This window comes from Lontra canadensis, unplaced genomic scaffold (genome assembly GCF_010015895.1).
Source record: "Lontra canadensis isolate GAN:19392208 unplaced genomic scaffold, GSC_riverotter_1.0 scaffold98, whole genome shotgun sequence".
In the NCBI taxonomy this organism is placed as follows: Eukaryota; Metazoa; Chordata; class Mammalia; order Carnivora; family Mustelidae; genus Lontra; species Lontra canadensis.
The window spans coordinates 2,175,802-2,190,590 of record NW_022631092.1 but is presented as its reverse complement, the minus strand read 5'-3'; the positions used below and the strand labels follow the sequence as shown (position 1 = coordinate 2,190,590).

The window sequence follows — 14,789 nt, the reverse complement described above, 5'->3', positions numbered from 1 at the left end:
AATAGTGTTTCCATACACTCTTCCCCCGGCTTCCGCATGCCCTGTAACCACAACATGATGGTCAAGGGCTCAAGGTGGCACGCTGCCATTCTGAGCGTGTCACCTGTCCCATTTCTTCCCTCCAACCACACCTGCTGGCCTTGACAGTGATGGTGATTTATTTGGACAGAAGAACCTGGAGAAGACAAGGGGGAACCCCCCCCCACCCCGGGTGTTTCTGTGGGCTCTCTGGTGCGCAGGGTCAGCCGGGGCTGTGGCTCCCGGGGGGTGGGGGGCGCCCTTAGGTCGGATTCACAACCTTGCCCAGGAAGAGGCTGCTCCACGTGAAGTGGTTGAAGATCATGATAATGAACGGGCGGTTGAAGCGGAAGGTGAGAGGCTCGGACGCCGTGCGCAGCATGACCCTGGGGGAGTCGGCGGTTTCCAAGCCCTTTTCATCGAGTTGCAGCACAGCCTTATGAACCACCTGTTGGAGACGGGGCGAAGGTGGGCGTTGAGCACCTGCTGCAGGTCGGGAGCTTGCCACGCCTCATCTCTTCCATCCCTCCCACCCTTGGTTTGACGGGCGGCAAAGCTGAGGCTCAGAGAGGGTCACTTGCTGGCTCCTCATCTCAGGGGCAGCCCCAGGATGAGTGCCACGGTGTGTCCACCTCCAGAACTCAGCTCACACCAAGACTTCTTCCCTAGAAAGTGGGCAGATGGGGCCCACCACAGGGAGATTGGGGGGTTCACGGGACTCACTGGACTTCAGTGTCCCCCTCAGGCGCTCCTTACTGGGTCCTGGGCGAGGCCGACCTCGCTTCCTTTGCACCTTGCTAGCCAAACCCTAGGGGCCCATCTCTGCGAAATGCTTCTGCCTACTCACGATGGAAAGGGGCTGTTGAATGGTCTCTTTCTGTGCTCAGAATTAGGAGGAATTCTGAAATCAGCAAAACGCTCGTGTAGCTTGTATCAAACACATTCAACAATTCAGAACTGGCTCGTTATTAACATCCTCTGGGGGCAGGGGCTCTGCCTGACCGGACAGTGAGGAGCCCGAGGCTCTGAAAAGCTCTGCCAACAGGTGCAGGAAGAAGCCGAGCGGGTGCGTCTTGGGGAATGAGGTTTTGAGTCAAATGGACCCCAGGCCAAACGTCAGGTTGACATTCACCAGCTCCGTGGCCCTGGTGGGCGAGCTACCTTTCCCAAGCCAGAGGCTCCTCCTTTATAAGGAGGGGCTCCACTTTACAGGGGGCTGCTGGACTCAATCCTTCGCACACCAGGCATTTCACGGAGCGCAGACTCTGTGCTGGGCACCACAACGGTCCAAGTCTGAGTGCTGGACAGAGAGGCGGCTGCCTGCTCAGCTGTCTCCTGTCCCCTCTCCTGTTTGGCCACCCACACGACCATGAGATCCTGTGAGGGCTGGACCATGTCTCAGTAACGGAGGCATACCCGGTCCCCGGCAGTTCAGGGCACGGAGTGGGCGTCCAGTACGTGTTTCCTGAATGACTGAGGGACCCACAAGGCATAAAGCTGAAGAACGAAGGGAAAGAACGTGGTGGGGAGACTGTCTGATGGGATCGCATTCAGACATTTCCCATTTCCCTGGCTCCTTTGTGGTGTGGAGGGGACCCTTGTCACTAGTTCCCGTGTCACCGTGGGGATGTCCCATTTTCCCGCTGAGCCTCCATTTACCCCGTTTTAAGAGCAGGGGTGTGGAGCAGACAACCTGGGGCTTAGAGACTTACTCATGGGGGGCCCCGTGTTCCTTATTATTTGTACTGTGAATTTGTGGGGAAAAAAAGATGGACTTTAGGGACGCTTGCCTCTGACAATGTCAGCTGGGGCTCTCGGGCGATGCCGGAGAAATCCGCCTCCTTGCTGAGGAAGTCTGCAATGCCCATGGCCCCCAGGATGGTCCTGAGGTCGTAGGCTCCGGAGATGGTCACCTTTGGGATGAACAGGTTTACCTGGCTGCTTGGGGGTAAGCAGATGGGGTTAGACTTTCCTGTGACTGGGCCAGGCCAGCTGACTTCTGTTTCCCCTGTGGTCCCTCCAGACCCTGTCTCCCAGCCAGACCTGATCCTTGCAGAAAAGGGAAAGGGACAGATCAAGACGTAGGATTTGCATCTCCCGCCCTTACACAGGCAGCTTCCTCTCGGGGCCTCTGAACAGCTCAATCTTTTCTTCTCACCTCATTCTTTGAGCTGATTCCACCTGTAGTATAGCTATGTCACTGGACACTGAAGAAGAGGTCCCTGAGCAAGTCCCTGTGGTCCCCCAAGCACCTCTGGGCGGAAGTAGAGGAGTGGAGGGAGCACCCAGCTGGGAGCAGCATCCTGGCCCCAGCCCTGCCACTAGCGCTGTGTGGCTTTAGCCAAGTCCTGTCTCTCTCTGTGCTTGTCCTCACGGACACAGCAAGGCAGCACCGGACAACAAAGGCTCTGGACAGGGCAGGACAACTGGCAGTCAGGGAGACTGCCCTATACCAGACTCCTGGTGGATGTCCTTTAGCTTCTGTAGGATGTCTAATGCACGCATGTGCCCGCAACCTTAGTAGGGTGGGGCCAACGTCTTCTACGTCCACATGGAGAGAATTGAACTCACGAGAAGCTCAAAGTCACGCCACTGGGAAGCAGCAGAATTGTGGAGAGGCCATGACTGGTTGCTTCAAAGTGTCCTTGCCTCATGGGAGGAGGGAGAGGGAAGAAGGGAGGAGGGAGAAGGAAGAAGGAAGGAGGGAGAAGGGGGGGGGGGGGAGGGGGGGGGAAGAGAAAGGAAGAAAGGGTGGCCACAAGCTCTGTGTGGGGCAAGGAGGCTTCCACAGACGGTGGGCAGCAGCCCGACCCTGAGGGGCGGCACTCCAGTGAGGGGGGTAGGTGATCCCAGGAGGGGTGAGGTGGGAGAAGGGCTGAGTAACACAAATCTAGAGGTGAGGAACCATAGTGTCTGCCTTCTAGGGCTAAGGGGGCATCACTGGGCTGGAGTAGAGAATTCGTGCCCGATCACATATGTCGCCTAAATGTGCAAGAGTCTGCCTTGGAGGTTTATTTTTAAAAAATCTAGAAGAAAATGGCATGTGTTATTGATATGTTTTAAGCTAAAGTGTTTTGGTGAAGAGATTATTTTTGGTGTAAAAAGAAAGATCATCCTTCTCATTTTCCACAGACTAGGAGCCAGAATTGGTGTGAACCCGGGTGTGTAATCACCAGCTGGCGACAGGGTTCCTGAACTACTGGCTCCCTTGGAAGGCGTGGGGGCAAGTGAAATGGTGAGAAGCCAGCCACGGGACCCCTTAGGTCACCCAAACACAGGCTCACATGCACGCCTACCCACCTCATCCCCAACCCCATGCTCAAGGTCAGGTGCAATGGGTCCAGGACTCTGAGAACACTTCTGGGTCTCCCCATGTCGCTATGAGGGATTTCTTGGAAACACGGAGCAGCCTCTGCAGCTCTTCCCCACAGGAGGTCAAACTCCCAGGCACTTCCACGTCTACTCAAGGAACTGGACTAACCTTTCCAGATTGAGCAGTGCTCTGAGGCTACAACTCAAAATTAAAATAACTCAAAACCACAAAACACAAAAACCTACGTATATATTAAAGTAGAGGGCTTCTTTCCAGATTTTCTGCCTTCAGAGCTCTTGATTTACATATTTCATTCGAGTAGAATTTGTCTCCTTCTTTGCAGCGGCTGTCTGACTCTGCGGGTGCCCTGGGCATGGCCCCCTGGATTTGGCTTGTGCCCATCCTTCCTCCATGCACGTTCTTGGAATGCCTTTCACTCCCACTCAGGCTTAACACACAGTCTGAATGGAAAGTGATTGTTCTGCAGCTCCTTCCCAGGTCCCCTGGGGCAGCCAGGCATTTCCACCTTCCCCCAGCTTCACACCTATCTCCTTTCCTCTCCTGCTACGAAAAAACCGATGTCATTGTGCACTATGGATTCTACCAAGCCTTTTCTCTGCTCTAGAGTGCACGTCTTTGAAGTCATATTCACCTTCTATCCTTTCTGGTTAGCCTAGCACATGGTATACAGCAGGCGGTTCAGTTTGTGTAGGAAGGAAGGAAGGAAGGAAGGAAGGAAAGGCAAGGCAGGGCACCTGCTCTGGAAACCTTCCTGATTCACTCCAGATCCAAGTGCCCACTTTCTGGGGGAGAAGGATAAGGGCTTACCCCGTGGTCAGGGACTCAGACCACCTCTGAATGGTGCCTCTGCTCAGCGCGGTGATGACTGTGTCCATCTTTCCCTCTTCTGGGAGGACAAAGAAGACAGTCTCATTGCCCATATACTCCAGTTGGACCAGCTGACAGGGGAGCACTGGGTCTTGAAAGTACTTGATGGGGCCCGACTGGACCATCATGGGCACTCTCACCACGGTGGTCTTGTTCACGTAGAAGTTTTCCTCCCTGGTGCTCTCCAGGTTGAAGGGCCGTTCCCATGTGCCTGGGAAGGAAGGGAGAAAGGAGACAGGCCTGTGAGAGCCGGAGGAAAACACAGTTTGGGTGGCCACAGAATACTAAGCAGGTGTCATGGCAGCCGCTCCCTGGAAGGTCCCCCGCCAGAGTGGCTAGAATTTTCTGGTAAGTTGTGAAATGCCCAGAAATTTAAAGCCTATTCTATCCTCTACTTCTTGAGCTGGGTTGAGGATTATTAACTCTGTTTCTGAGCCTCTAAAAAAAGGAAGGAGGGAGACAAACGAGAATACCCTTGGAATTGGGGGTAGAATTCAGTAAGCCAGACTTTGCCTGGCTGCCCGCCCTCACCCCCCGAGCCTAGGGTGGATCCTAGACAGGAGGGTTCTGGAAATGGTGCCAGATGGAACTTGGGCTACAAATTCAAGGTCGGGGTGGGAGGGGTTTGGAGAAACGGACCACCCATTCCATGCCCACGCCTTTACGTCAGGCCATAGAAGCCCAGCAGGCAGCCTGGCTGCCCAGCAGATTGTGTCCACTGCCTTGAGGGAGGCTCCTTACCTTCTATGTGGCCCCAAGGCAAAGTCAGGATGAGACAATGCCTTCAAGCTCCCACGCTCCAACCCACAGCTGGACTTGAATCCTTCCCCCATGCTCCACAATGGCATCACACAGCCTCTTTGTCTGCCTGGTGATGGGGAACTCACTACCTTCACAGACCAGGCTTTCATTACTGGTCATCTTTCATGGAAGGTCGATTGTTCCTTAGAGCCAAAGCCTGCCTGATTGTGAGGCCCGTTTGCAGAGCCTCTTTGGCCCTTCTGGGCTTATTCTAAGCAACTATGAGTTTTCTCACAGGTGACAGAATTCTGGATGTTTAAAGACATGGGTGGACCTCACCAGGGCCTCCAATGCTCTAAGTTAACTCCCCAGGTCTGGAGGTGACTGAGGACCCTGCATCCCCCTGGGGTTCCCAGGTGTCTTGGCTGTCCCTGGGAGTCCTTGTGAGGTCTCTGTTTCCCAGCTGAGGCTGCCTGAGGGTGGCCAGTGCTGAGCTCCAGGCAGACCCTTCTCCATCCCACTGCCTGCAGGGTCTGTGGACCCCAAGGCCAGAACTCTTGTTCTGACCCAGCCTCAACCCTCCCTGTAGGGGCTGCTAAGGGAGGCAGTAGGGAAAGATGGGAGGATGGAGGGAAAGGGCTGTGGATGTGGAGCTGGAGACCCTGAGGCTGTGCCTGTTCCACACCATGACTGAGTGTGATGTCATAGTCTGGCTGTCTGGGCCGAAGGTGGCGGTGTTTTGTGACTAACTTGTCCAACTCACAGCGAAAAAAAAAAAAAGTGAGTATTTTTCAGTGTTAGGTTTTTCATCCTTAAAAGTTTGCTATTGTTTTTTCCTGAGTATATCTTTTCTAGAAGAAAATGTAGCATATCCAGTTGGGCACAAAACAAAATATAGAATGGGGTCTAACCTCTACTTTAAGAGGTTCTTCTTGAAAATTCTCAAGCCAGGAGGCCTCGTGGTAGGGAAACTTAAGAATTTATGGGGGCAAATTGGAGAGAGCAAAGAAGATTCCTGATATGAGGATATCACTCCAGATATGAGACTGGGAAGGACAGAGAACTAGATGACTTTAGGCCAGGGTTTCTCAGCCTTGGGACAATGGCCATTCTGGAGCAGATATTATTGTGGGAGTTGTCCTGTTTTGCAGCACTCCCTGGCCTCTACTTACTAGATGCCAGGAACACACCCCACCCCACCCCACCCTCAACTGTGACAACCCAAAATATCTCTAGACGTGGTCAAGTGTCCCTGAAGGGGGTTGAAGATCACCCTGGGTTGAGAACCAGTGCTATCAACTAAGGAGCAGAGATTTTCTTCTCAAGGACAATGTATCCCCGAATTGTGTGTTCATAAAAATGATTGGGGGCGGGGCTTGTTAAAAACACAAATTCTAGGACTTTCTTGCAGAAGCTTTGCTTCAGTGGGTCTGGCATGGTCTCTGGAATCTAATTTTAACAAGTTGCCATGGTGATTTTTACGCACAAGAACTTTGGAAAACCCTGCTTCAAATTGATGAGGACAAGTTGAAGTTTGGCTAAGATGGGACTTGGTCAGAGCTGGCTGTGAGTGCTGGGGAAGTGTGTGGTATAGGGCCCATCTGGGGGGAGTTCCTGGGGGGCAGAGGCTATGTCTGTCTGGTCATAGGCTGTGTTTCCAGCTCTTGGCCCAGTGCCTGTTGCAGAGCCAGCACTCAGCCAATATTTTTCGACCATGAGTCAGCCAGTCTGTTCATGATTACATGTTTGGCCTCAAAAAAACCTGTAAGAGCGTGGGCTAGTTGCTCAATTCTTTTGGGTGTCATTTTGATCGCTTATAAGATGAGATATTCTACTTTCCTGATAGGATTATGGTGAGGATGGAGATTTACAGTTGAAAGTGTGCTTTGTAAGATCAAAGGCCTTGTCCAAGAATGCAGCCTGGGTTTTGATGGTTCTTACTATTTTTGGCAATGGGGTGAGTAGGGAGGTACCTTTGAAGAAGATGTAGTTGACCAGGATGAGCATGGCTGAACTATCCACCTTTGATATCAAGTCCACAATTTTCCCTTGTGTCTTATTTTTGATATACTCATTGATTTGTCTGCTGGCTCCAGCCCCATCCTTGAAATCTATAGCCAAAGCCTCCAACTCATAGTAGTGCTTGGTGTCTGCTGAGAATGACTCCAGAAGCTCCAGGCTGCGGTCAAGGAACAAAGCATTACCCATAACCATTTCCAACATGGTGTCTGACTCCTTCTCGAAGAGGTGGTGAAGGTGCTTAAAGCCCTGGTGAATCTCAGCTTCAGATATATTGGTGAGGTTGAAGCCCAGGCCTTGGAGGAGTTGGACCCGTGTGTGGCCACAGGATCCCAGAGACAGCATAGCTAAGGCCATGGAGATGCTCACAGGGGAGATGAAGACATTCTTTCCAGGAGCTGAAGCCACAAGATGCCTATATAGGATAAAGGCAAAGTCAACATTGTTTGGAGCCAAGTCCCGGTGAGGGCTCCTCTTGCTCACATCAGTATCTGGGTCCTTAGCCTGGACAGTCCAGAGGTTACTGGTGGACAGCCAGAGGAAATAGGTGCACAGGGAAAGCAGCATTGTCCAAGATGGTCAGGTCCTGCAAAATCAGGAATTCTCATTAGATAATGTAGGGTCTCCAAGGCAGTGAGGCATGGTGAAATGGTGGGCAGAAGACCCTGTGAAACACCCCACTCAAGCCTCACTTCCTTTCTCCACATTGGCTGTGTGACCTGGGACAGCTCAGGACTCTGGGACTCAAATTCCTCACCTGAAAGTATGATGATACCTGCTATGATTTTTCAAGGACCTACCCAACACCAGGTATCAAGACACCCAACACCGACCTATGTGTTTTACTTATATTTTCTCAACTAACCCTCACTAACAAACTAATAAAATAGGTATTATTATTATGATTTGAGGTAGGTAAAAATGGAAGCCCAGAGGGGTGAAATATCCTACCCATTGATATATTCAAAGAACTGAAAGGAAAAAACTCTCAACCAAGAATCCTGGATCTGGCAAAACCATCCTTCAAAAATGAGGGAGAAATCTAGACATTCCCAGATAAGCAAAAGCTGAAGGAGTTTATTACCACTAGGCCTCTCCTGCAAGAGATGCTAAAGGGAGTCCTTCTGGCTAAAATGAAAGGACACTAGAGAGTAAATATAATCTATAGGAAGAAATAAAAATCTCTGGTAAAGGTAAATATATGAGCAATTAGAAAAACTCATATTATTGTAATCTTGCTTGGTAACTTCACTTTTTATTTTTGATATGATTTAAAAGACTAATCTATGAAAAGCAATTATTAGTCTATGTTTTTTGGATACACAATGAATAAAGATGTAATTTGTGACTTAAATAACTGAAAGAATGTGGGGATTGAGCTACATAGGTGTGGGGCTTTCGTATGCTATGAAAGTGAAGCTGGCATAAATTCAATGAGAGTGTTATAACTTTAGGATGTTAAATATAATTTCCATGGGAACCAGGAAGAAAATAGCAACAGAGTATGCACAAAAGGACATGAGAAGGGAATTAAAATCTTTCACTACAAAAAAATCAATAAAACATAAAAGAGGATCGTAATGCAGGAAATGAAGGACGAAAAAAAAATCCATAAGGCATTTAGAAAACAAATAGGAAATGGCAGAAGTCCTTCTTTATTAGCAATTACTCTAAATGTAAATGGATAAAATTCCCCAACCGAAAGACAGAGATTGGCAGATGGATTTAAAAAATGATCCAACTATGCACTGACTACAAGAGACACATTTTAGATCCAAAGACATCAATATGAAAGTGGAAGGATGGAAAAAGATAATACATATAAATAGTTACCAAAAGAGAGTGGGGTAGCAGAAGGAAGGAAACAATAAAGATTAGAGCACAGATATGTAAAATAGAGAATAGGAAAACTAGAGAAAATCAATGAAAACAGGATATAATATATCTAATTGATATAGTATAATATACTATGATGATATAGAATTAATATAATATGGTCTTCAAAAAGGTGAACAAAATTGACAAACCTTTAGCTAACTGAGTAAGAAAAAAAGAGAAGTCTCAAATTACTAAAATCAGAAATGAAAATGGGGACTTTACTGCCAATTCTTACAGAAGTAAAAATAATTATAAGAGAGGCTGCTGGGTGGCTCAGTTAGTTAAGTGTCTGACTCTTGATTTTGGTTCAGGTTTTGATCTCAGGGCCCTGGGATTGAGCCCTGCATCAGGCTCCATGCTCAGTGGGGAGTGTGCTTGAGATTCTCTCTCTCTCTGTCTCCCCTCTGCCCCCCTCTCTCTCTAAAATAAAAATAAATAAATTTTAAAAAGAATTATAAGAAAATATTAAAAAAAAAATTAAACACCAACCAACTGGATAGCCTAGATAAAATGAAATAAATTCTGGAAATGCAAAACTTACTAAGACTGGATCACAAGAAATGGAAAATCTGAATAGACCTGTATGTAGTAAGAAAATTGAATCAGAATTGAAAACCCAAAAAAGAAAGCCCTGGACCAAATGGCTTAACCACTGAATGCTACCAAACATTAAAGAAATCACATGAATCCTCCTACCAAAAAAACCAGAGTGGAGGGAACATTTCCTAACTCACTCATTGCCCTGATACCAAAGCCAGATAAAGATGCTGTAAGGACAGAAAAGTACAAATGAATAATGCCCATGAACATTGATGCAAAAATCCTCAACAAAAAACTAGCAAATAGAATTCAGAAACATACAGCATGGCCAAGTGGGATTTATTTCTAGAATGCAAGGATGGTTCTATATACAAAACTCAACTAACATGCTATAACAGAATGAAGAAAAAAAAAGACTATGATCATCTCACTTGAAGCAGAAAAAGCATTTGGCATAATTCAACACACCCTTTCAAGATAAAAACACTCAACAAACTAAGGCTAAAGGGAAACTACTTCAATATAAAAAAAAAAAATTGTAAACCACAGCTCATGGTGAAAGATTGAAAGCTTTTTATCTAAGATTCCCAGAGCAAGGAAGGATGCTTACTTTTGCCTCTTCTGTTTAACACAGCACTGGAAGTCCTAGCCAGAGAAATTAGGCAAGAAAAAGAAATAAAAGATATCCAAGTTTGAAAGGAAGGAGTAAAATGATCTCTGCCCATAGGCAACCTGATCAACATCATAGCCACATGTAGAAAACCTTGAAGATTCCATAAAAACCCTTCTGGAACTAAGAAATGAATTCAACAAAGCAGCAGGCTACAAAAACAGCACACACACACACACACACACACACACACACATACACACACCCAACACATCAGTTCCCATACTAACAATGAACAAACTGAAAAGGAAATTAACAATTATGCTATTTACAATAAAATCAAGAAAGAACGATTTCTTGGACATGACATTAAAGGCACAAACAAGGGGTGCCTGGGTGGCTCAGTGGGTTAAAGCCTCTGCCTTCGGCTCGGGTCTCGATCCCAGAGTTCTGGGATCGAGCCCCGCATCCGGCTCTCTGCTCAGCAGGGAGCCTGCTTCTTCTCTTTCTCTGCCTGACTCTCTGCCTACTTGCAATCTCTGTCAAATAAATAAATAAAATCTTAAAAAAAATAAAGGCACAAACAACAAAAGGAAAATTAGACACATTGGATTTTCTAAAATCAAAAACTTTTGATCACCCAAGGACACTATCAATAGAGTAGAGAGGCGACCCACAAAATGAGAGGTAATATTTGAAAATCCCATATCTGATAAAGGGTTAATATCCAGATTACATAAAACTCAAGTTAAAAAATAAAAAAAAATCTAATGTAAAGAATGGGCAAAGTTGTTGAGTAGACATTTCTTCAAAAGAAGATATACTGATGGCCAACAGGCACATGAAAAGATGTTCACATTAGAGTCATCAGGGAAACACAAATCAAAACCTCAATGAGATACAATTTATACCCATTTGCATGGCTGTTTCAAAAACTAAACCAAGTCAAACCACAAACAGCAAAACAGAAAACAGGTGTTGGCCCGGATGTAGAGGAGCTGGAAACTCTGTATCTTTCTGGTGGAAATAAAGGGTATGACAGGTCCTCAAAAAATTAAATATAGAATTACCATGTGATCCAGAGATTCTTCTTCTGAGGAATTGGAAACAGGGACTTGAACAGATATTTGTACAACCCAGTGTTCACGATTGCGTTGTTCATAATAGCCCAAGAACCAGAAACACTTCAAATGTCCATCAGTAGATGAATGGATAATAAAAGGTGGTTGTATAAGGAAAACCTTCCCTGTGTTTCTCCTTTCCTCACACATAACTGCACGCTTTACTCTGATGCCAGAGATGTGGGTTTCCCACACACCAATCAATTTACCCCCAGCTGAGGGGGAATGCCACTCAATTCCATAATGGATCTAGAGTCCTACAGTGTAACTCAATTCTGACACTGTCCTCCTGGAGATAGTGTCAGACCCCCTGGGTTAAGGGCTCAGTTCCCACAAGATTGCCCACCCCCAACTTCAGATGCCAATCACAAGTCCCAGATTGTCACTCTGTCCTTTTGACTGGCTATAAATCAGGGTTCCCGAGACTTTATTTTTGGTTCGATAATTTGCTAGACTGGCTCACAGAGCTCAGGGAAACACTTATGTTTACTGGTTTATTACATAGGATGTAATAAGAGATTTAGTGGGTGAGGTCCAGAAGGGTTCTGAGCACCAGAGCTGGTGTGGGCCACCCTCTTGGCATACAGATGGGGCCACTGACCCAGAAGCTCTCTAAACCCTGTATTTTGGGATTTTGATGGAAGCTTCATCATGCAGGCAGGATGGATGATTAACTCCAGCACCTCTTCCCTTCCCAGAGAAAGGAGGGTGGGGCTGAAAATTCCAAGCTTCTAATCATGGCTTGGCCTTCCTGGGACCAGCCCTATCCTGACGCTCTCCACGCCACCTACCAAAATTCACCTCATTAGAAGGAAAGATGCTGTGGTCACCTGGGAAATTCCAAGGGATTTAGGAACTCTGCATCAGGGATCATGGGCAAAGACCGAATGTTAGAACAAGAGATGTTCCTGGTGCTCTTATCACTTAGTTAGAAGGGTTTTAGGAGCTGCATTTCCTTAGTGCAATACGGAGTCAGTGATAATACCCACCACTGGCCTTGCCCATCTGCCATTCTGATCTTCTGATCTTTGTTTCCCCTGTCCCTGTCTCAGTCCACCATCCAAGTCTGGGGCCTGTCACCTCTTCCAGCATCAGTGGTCACCTCTACCTGGTCTCTTGTCCCTGCTCAGCTCCCTCCCACCCTTTCTCCCCTCTGCAGCCAGAGGAGGCATCCTTTATAAAGCTGATTGGCCATTCTCCCACTAAAAAGCTTTCTGTGGCTCCCATTCTTTCCAGGAGGAGCTGGTCCTCACTTCATGACTCCATGCCTGGTGACAGCCCTGCCCTGCCTCAAATTTGGCCCCTTGCATTCTGAGCCCCGCTCTACTGGGTATGTCCAGTTTCCTCTAGCACACACCAGACTTTCATCCCTCTGCCAGGGTCACGGTAGGGTGGGTCATTTCAGGTCCCCATTGTTTGGGGACCCCGGCTCTGACCCGGGAGCTGGGGACAAAGACAGACCTGCCCCAGTCCTGTCTTCTGTGGATCCACTCTGCAGTCCCAACCTTTCCCTGCCTTGCCTGGCTTATGTCCCTTTGTCCTAGGACACCCAAGTCCCAGCTCTCCTCCAGGAGCCCTGTCCTCTGTACTTTCATGTCATGGCCCCGTCCCATTGCAGAGAAATCCCTGTTCTCCCCATCCCCTCCACACCTCCCTTGGGGAAAGGACCAGAGCCGGATAGGCTTTTCCACTTCTTCTGGCTTCCTCTCTTATTCCTGTTGTCTCTGGGAATTCGTCCCTCATCCCTTTCTGTGTTAAGTCCACAAAGTAAGGATGAACCCTCTCTCCACCTCCCGAGTTGTCACGAACATCAGTCACAGTGCTTATGAATGCTTTCTCTTGTGGCCTCGTGCAGCGGGTCATCCTGGGCCCACTTTAGAGATGAGAAAACTGAGGCCCAAGGAGGCAGAGGAACTGGTTCAGAGCTGAGATTCTAAGCCCTGCAGCCTGCCCTCAGAGCCAGTGCCATGCCCTTCTGCGCTTCTCTCTAGAAAACAAAGCGATGAGAGGAAAAGAGGTCTCTAAACAGTACCCAGCAACATTACCAAGCAGAGTGTCAATAGTCTTCATGAATTTCATTTCATGTATGTCCTTCTTGTTTCTCATTTTTGAATCAAGGCTCAAAGTAAATGCCCACTGCTTTCACTACTTTCACGAAGGCCTCTCTGGGCCAGGTAGCATCTCGGGCCTTCTGCATTTAAGCCTTGGTGTCATGCAAGGAGTCCTGTTGAATCTGCAGTGTCCTCACCCCAGGTGGACCAGCGAGGAAGTAGATGTGTGCGATCCTGGGGTGCGCACAGTCCGCTATGTCAGTGGGCACCGCTGTCCCTGCCTGCACCCCCCAGCAGGGGCGCTACATTGTGCCCGTCCAGTCTAGCTGTCAGACTCCCTTGTGTTACTTGGCTGGGCTTAGGGACATCCCGTGGAATGACAGATGGGAATGGCTCTTGGCTTAGTGTCAACCCCTTCAAGGCTGGAGGCGGGGGCAAATCAAGCCCCCATGGGTGACCCACCAACTGCAAAACCCTCCCCATAACACCGCTCAGACACCTGGCCTCAGATCACTGCTGGCTGCCCTAATGCTCAAAGTCCATTACAAAAATTAAACAAGCAAGGTGCGCATGGCTTCATTCTGGCGGCTGGGCAGGAGCGGGAGGGATGGACACGGTTCAGGTGCTACTCACAGTTTGCCGAGGGCTCGGGCTGCAGCCACTGGCTGGATCTGGCTGTCCTGGGCCCTAGTATGTGTACAGTAAGCCTGCGGGGCACCCCGGCTAAATCTTGTTTGCCAGCTCCCCTGCTGGTTAATGGTTAGAGGGGGTACAGTGGCCTTTGCCATTCGGTGGTCCCCTCCCCCCGGATATTAACCAATGGGTTTTTTTCCAGGATATTTGAGCAAACACAGCAATGCTGCAAGTTAACTTTCCTCTGCGTTCAGTTCTCTGACGTTTTCTTTTTAATATCAAAAAGAGGCTGGAGTTGCATCACCGCCTGTGGTTGCCAGGTGAATGCTAGCATGGAGGCCAGAGGTGCCCTTAATTAGCCCAGTGGTGCAGACTCCTGTGAAGAACCAGGTGCTAAGCTTAGGACAGGGGATGAATCTAATGAGGTCCCGCTTTCAACGGGACCTCCGTCTGGCAGGAAAGAGACGTGGAAGAAAAGCAGCCAAGTGCTTCCCACAGATTGTCTCATGTAATCTTCCAAAGACATTACGAATTAGAGACTGTTATTCTCACTTTTGTTTGGATAAGGAAACTGAGGCCCATGGAGCTTAAGTGAAGCTCCCCTTGAGATTCATACCCAAGAACATTCCACTCAAAAGTCTAGCTCCTTCCATATTCTCTGCATTTTTATTTATTAGTTCTCTATTGGTTGGAAGTGACAGATAACAAATTTCTTTAAAGCAAAAAAAAAAAAAAGGAATATAAATTGGATCTCATGAATGAGAGTTCTGAAGAGTGGGGAGGGCTTCAGGCTTGGCTGGATCCAGGGATTCCAAGTTGGGTATCATATCTGTCTCTTTTTTAAAAAAAATTCTTGGGGCACCTGGGTGGCTCAGTGGGTTAAAACCTCTGCCTTCAGCTCGGGTCATGATCCCAGAGTCCTGGGATCAAGCCCCGAATCGGGCTCTCCGCTCAGCGGGGAACCTGCTTTCCCCCCC

At 48.2% G+C, this 14,789-nt stretch overlaps 1 protein-coding gene across 3 annotated transcripts; it reads right to left on the bottom strand.

Moving 5' to 3' along the window:
* Nucleotides 1–219: 219 nt before the first annotated feature.
* Nucleotides 220–13,911, bottom strand: LOC116855016 (corticosteroid-binding globulin). 3 transcript variants are annotated; one of them, XM_032837332.1, is made up of 5 exons: nt 13,813–13,911; nt 6,934–7,565; nt 4,160–4,430; nt 1,809–1,959; nt 220–466 (listed from the first exon to the last, which is right to left on the bottom strand). In XM_032837332.1, the coding sequence occupies exons 2-5, from the start codon at nt 7,544–7,546 to the stop codon at nt 281–283; spliced, it is 1,221 nt and encodes a 406-aa protein (XP_032693223.1). In that variant the 5' UTR covers nt 7,547–7,565; nt 13,813–13,911; the 3' UTR covers nt 220–280. The 3 variants fall into 3 exon arrangements, with proteins under 3 accessions (XP_032693223.1, XP_032693225.1, XP_032693224.1); XM_032837334.1 differs by having other exon boundaries at nt 1,809–1,956; XM_032837333.1 differs by lacking the exon at nt 13,813–13,911 and adding an exon at nt 13,174–13,217.
* Between the last annotated feature and the right edge of the window lie 878 nt (nt 13,912–14,789).

Bases quoted from the DNA above. Each gene is read 5' to 3' on its own strand.
- LOC116855016 (XM_032837332.1), bottom strand. From the start codon at position 7,546: ATGCTGCTTTCCCTGTGCACCTATTTCCTCTGGCTGTCCACCAGTAAC. The intron at 4,431-6,933 runs GTACCTCCCTAC...CTTCCTTCCCAG, and splicing joins CAACTACATCTTCTTCAAAG to GCACATGGGAACGGCCCTTC. The intron at 467-1,808 runs GCAAGCGTCCCT...CGTCTCCAACAG, and splicing joins CCCAGCTGACATTGTCAGAG to GTGGTTCATAAGGCTGTGCT.